Here is a 3,960-nt window from a genome sequence, read left to right on the forward strand (position 1 = left end):
GCTTTGAAGAGAATATTTTATAAAAATATTTTTTTAGTAGTGATTTCTCAGTGATTTTTTGGAGATTTTATGTTCATTTTTTTAAATAGAATGATCTAATATTTAGAAATGATCTAGTAATCTAAATCTCATATTTAATAAAATATTAATAAAGTAATGTTTAATATGTATTTATGTATTATAAATTAATATATGTATTATAAATTAAAATAAATTTACTTTTTAATAAATAAACAACATTTTTAAATATTTATGAAGTATGCATATCACAACTTTTAAAATTGTTTGTTTAATATTTTCTTATCATGGATGAGTTAAAGTACATTTTATTTTTTAAAATTCTTCACAAGAAAAAATCTAACAGATTAAAATCTAATGAATCTATCACGGAAATTCTCCTCATTAGAAATTCTCATCATTACGATCGATTTATCGATTGGGAAATTGTTTCTGGGAATTGTTTGTAATTCTTAATTCTTCTCTAATATGCAACAATTATAATGCTGAATTATATTAATAAGCAGATATATTATTATACATCTATAACAAATCTAGTAATATATCCATAAGGAAACTTTTGCATTTCTTCTAGTATTCATGAATATGTGATTCAAATATCTTATTACTGAATATATTATATTATAAAATTGATATTGTATTATTGTTAACAGAAATTAGTAAATTAGTAATGTAGATAGAAATTATCTAATGCTTTGTGATCAATAATACATGTTTTTTTTTTAAATTAATATTAATAAAAATGATTAATAAAAATGTAAATAAAATATTTTATAGGAAAGAATCATTTTTTCCAAGTAATAATAATAATAATAAGTTTTCTATACAATACATAACTATTTTATCTATTTGTTATAAAAATTTTTGATAAAATCAAGTATGAACGTATTGTATTGAAATTAAAAGATACCAATTCGAGCATCTATCTACTTTTAGCAGCTAGTTTCATAATAATAAGTACATATTAAAAATTATTTTGTTAATAATTCGTTAAATATATATTTAAAAATAAATATATTGAAAAATATGTAAAAATATAAGAATCAGATTCATTATTAGTTTTAATACATTTTTAAAAAATAAATTATTTAGAAAAAATCAAAGTAACCTTGAAAAAAAGTCTTTATTCATAAAAAAGCAAATATCTTATGATATGTTTACATTCCACATCTTAAAATTTTAATAATATAAAATGTATTTTATTTAATAATTTTATTTAACTTTTTATCAAATTAATTAATATTCTATTGTATATATATGTGTGAATATATATGTGTGAAAATTGAAATTGATAATTTAATAATTTAATAATAGCAATAATATTTTCGTTTTTCATTTTGTATATACATATATATGTATATGACTCTTTGGAATTGTTACTTTTCAAAATTTTTATTCTGTGTTAATTAGTCAAAAGAATATTTCATAAAATAATAAGTAATAATACATTAAAATAATCTTGCAATAATATATTTCAATAAATTTATTTCAGTGAAAAAATATTTGATTTCTAAATTATGTAGTCATATCTCAAAAAAAGATTATCTTATAAAATAAAATACCTTATAATATAAATATGTTTGCCGTTAAATTATTCCACGATATTTTGGTAAAATTTTTTATTTTTAAGTAAAAATAATTTTATAAGTCATATTTGTTTGTTTTAACTACGAAAATTATTTACGTATTTTGATTATTTGTATTATTATTCATTTTGTCATGAATTCTGATTAAATATCTATTATATATTAGCAATTATTTATATTTTCCATTTATCGTTTAAGATTGCATTCATATCGTAATATTTCTATTTTGTAACTTTTTTGTATCAGTCTTATGAGAAACGTCTTATGAGAAATATTGTTACTATACGATTAAATTACATTAAAGTCTCTTTAACTGTAGTTTTTCATAAATATCACATCTAAGCTATTATAGAAAAGAATATTTGTTTTTTGTTTTACGTAAAAGAATATTTTTTTAAATACTACTTCCAAGAAAATTTTAGTTCTGTTGCAAAATAATTCCCCTTTGCATCTGTCTTACAACATATGCTACGCTAATGTATAATGCAATCGATAATTATTACCATCGGTTTACCAGAAAGAATGTGTTACAAGAAATCATCAACATGTTATTAGTTGATATACTGAGTATTATTTATTAAATATTCTATGTTCAAATAATATCCTACATATCTCACTACTGCATCAGTTGAATTATATTTAGTTTGATTCCTAAGAGAAATAGTTTCTTGAAACTATGTTGAAATACGTGACTCCAGAAAAGAGTATTTATATTGTTTGGCTTAGTGTAGCTTTGTCTCTTTGTTGGCCACTTCCTGCCAGTAGTACCAGAAAAAAAGTTATGTGTATAAAAATTTTACAAATTAGTGCCATAATTAGCGCTTTTATGGTACTTTTACCTTTAATTTACGCAATTCACTTGAATATACACAATTTAATCAATCTTTTCAAATGTATTTGTTTATTGATATGTGTATTTCAAAATATTATACAAACTATCATATGTTTCATAAAATATGATGTTTTACAAGTAAGTTTTTATTAATTTATTCTTATTATTTGATTAAAAAGATATATATCTTAATTACAAATAGCGTGTAGTCGAAGAAATGATGACATGTGTTAAAGAAGAACAACTACATAAAGTTTTATGCATGTATGTCAAGAAATGTAATATTTTCTACGGAGGAACTATTATATTAACATATGGAGCTGCAACTGTTTTTGTACTAGGACCAACATTCTTGCCAATTTCTTTTCCATGGGAAACAGAATATCCATTTCAAATTAATGATACCTCAAGAAATATTATATACATCCATCAATTTTTCTTCACTTATCAATGTGCTGCACATATATGCTTAAGCTTATTTGGAGCACTTCTTCTTTGGTTTGCGGCTGCAAGATTTGAATGTTTAGTTGAGGAATTACAGAAAATTACAAATATTGATATGTTGATCGTTTGTTTTAAAAAATTATTACTTTTAAGAAGGTATGTTTTTTATGTTAGTTAAATTATTCATTTTTTGTTTATTTTAAATATTTAAAGTATAATTTTTTTGTCTAGATACGCAGAGGAAGTGGTGAGCTGTATTCGTTTTTTGGTATTTTATGCTATAGCAATAGGCACATTTATGCTGACTTTATCTGGTATTATAATGATTATAGTAAGTAAAATTTATGATATTATGACTACGATGAATTAATATTGCAATTTATAAACAGAATTCGCCAACACTTGTAAAAATTCAATTCATAATTATATGTATGTCTTCTCTCATGGAAATTTATATGTATGCGTGGCCAGCTGATCACATGCAAGATACAGTAAGTTATATTTATATTTTGAATTAACGGATTAATTATTAAAATTAACGGATCATGAAAAATTGTATTCGTTAAGAAAAGTTTCATAATTCAGTTAGATTGTATTGCAAAATATAATTTACATTGTTTAATTGATTTTTCTTGTGGATTTTTTATCATTACAATACGTGAGTTTTTTGTCACAAAAAAATTGGTTTTCTTTTTTCTAAATAAATTATATTGAATTTAATAATTCTTAATTTTAAAATTAAATTAAAGAAGAAAATATACTAGTAATTTTAAGATATATCAGAAAATTGTATGATTGAATATTTTTTATTTTATTTATTTGTTTAATGAATTTGTTGAATCGATGTATGATAATGTTGTTATAAGTGATGAAGTGGTACTTGAATTAAATAATTTAATATTAATTTATTATTAGCATATTTTTTATTCAAAGTGCAATAAAATAGTGATAAAATAATAAATCTGATTTAGAAAAAATCCATTTTTACATTCATTTTTTTAATATATAAAAGTATATATAAATATATATACTTTTAATATATAAAAGTATATATAAATATATATACTTTTAATATATAAA

The 3,960-nt window shown here is 20.7% G+C and overlaps 2 protein-coding genes across 4 annotated transcripts in view; both read left to right on the top strand.

Annotated features, from left to right (window-relative positions):
* LOC102680591 (mitochondrial inner membrane protease ATP23 homolog) overlaps positions 1-2,193 on the top strand; it is a 25,081-nt gene extending 22,888 nt beyond the window's left edge. The window contains exon 5 of the mRNA XM_006624487.2: positions 2,058-2,193. Coding sequence (XP_006624550.1) covers positions 2,058-2,081 — 24 coding nt within the window. The 3' untranslated portion in view covers positions 2,082-2,193. The remainder of the gene's footprint in view (positions 1-2,057) is intronic.
* Positions 2,181-3,960, top strand: part of LOC102680361 — a 2,755-nt gene continuing 975 nt past the window's right edge. The window contains exons 1-5 of one of the 3 annotated variants that reach the window (XM_031514582.1): positions 2,181-2,307; positions 2,406-2,574; positions 2,639-3,036; positions 3,112-3,211; positions 3,270-3,371. In XM_031514582.1, the coding sequence (XP_031370442.1) occupies positions 2,431-2,574; positions 2,639-3,036; positions 3,112-3,211; positions 3,270-3,371 (744 nt within the window). In that variant the 5' untranslated portion in view covers positions 2,181-2,307; positions 2,406-2,430. Of the gene's footprint in view, positions 2,575-2,638; positions 3,037-3,111; positions 3,212-3,269; positions 3,372-3,960 lie in introns of all 3 variants that reach the window. The other 2 variants (XM_006624484.2, XM_031514583.1) reach the window with 2 other exon arrangements.

Source organism: Apis dorsata, unplaced genomic scaffold (assembly GCF_000469605.1).
Source record: "Apis dorsata unplaced genomic scaffold, Apis dorsata 1.3 scaffold_1078, whole genome shotgun sequence".
In the NCBI taxonomy this organism is placed as follows: domain Eukaryota; kingdom Metazoa; phylum Arthropoda; class Insecta; order Hymenoptera; family Apidae; genus Apis; species Apis dorsata.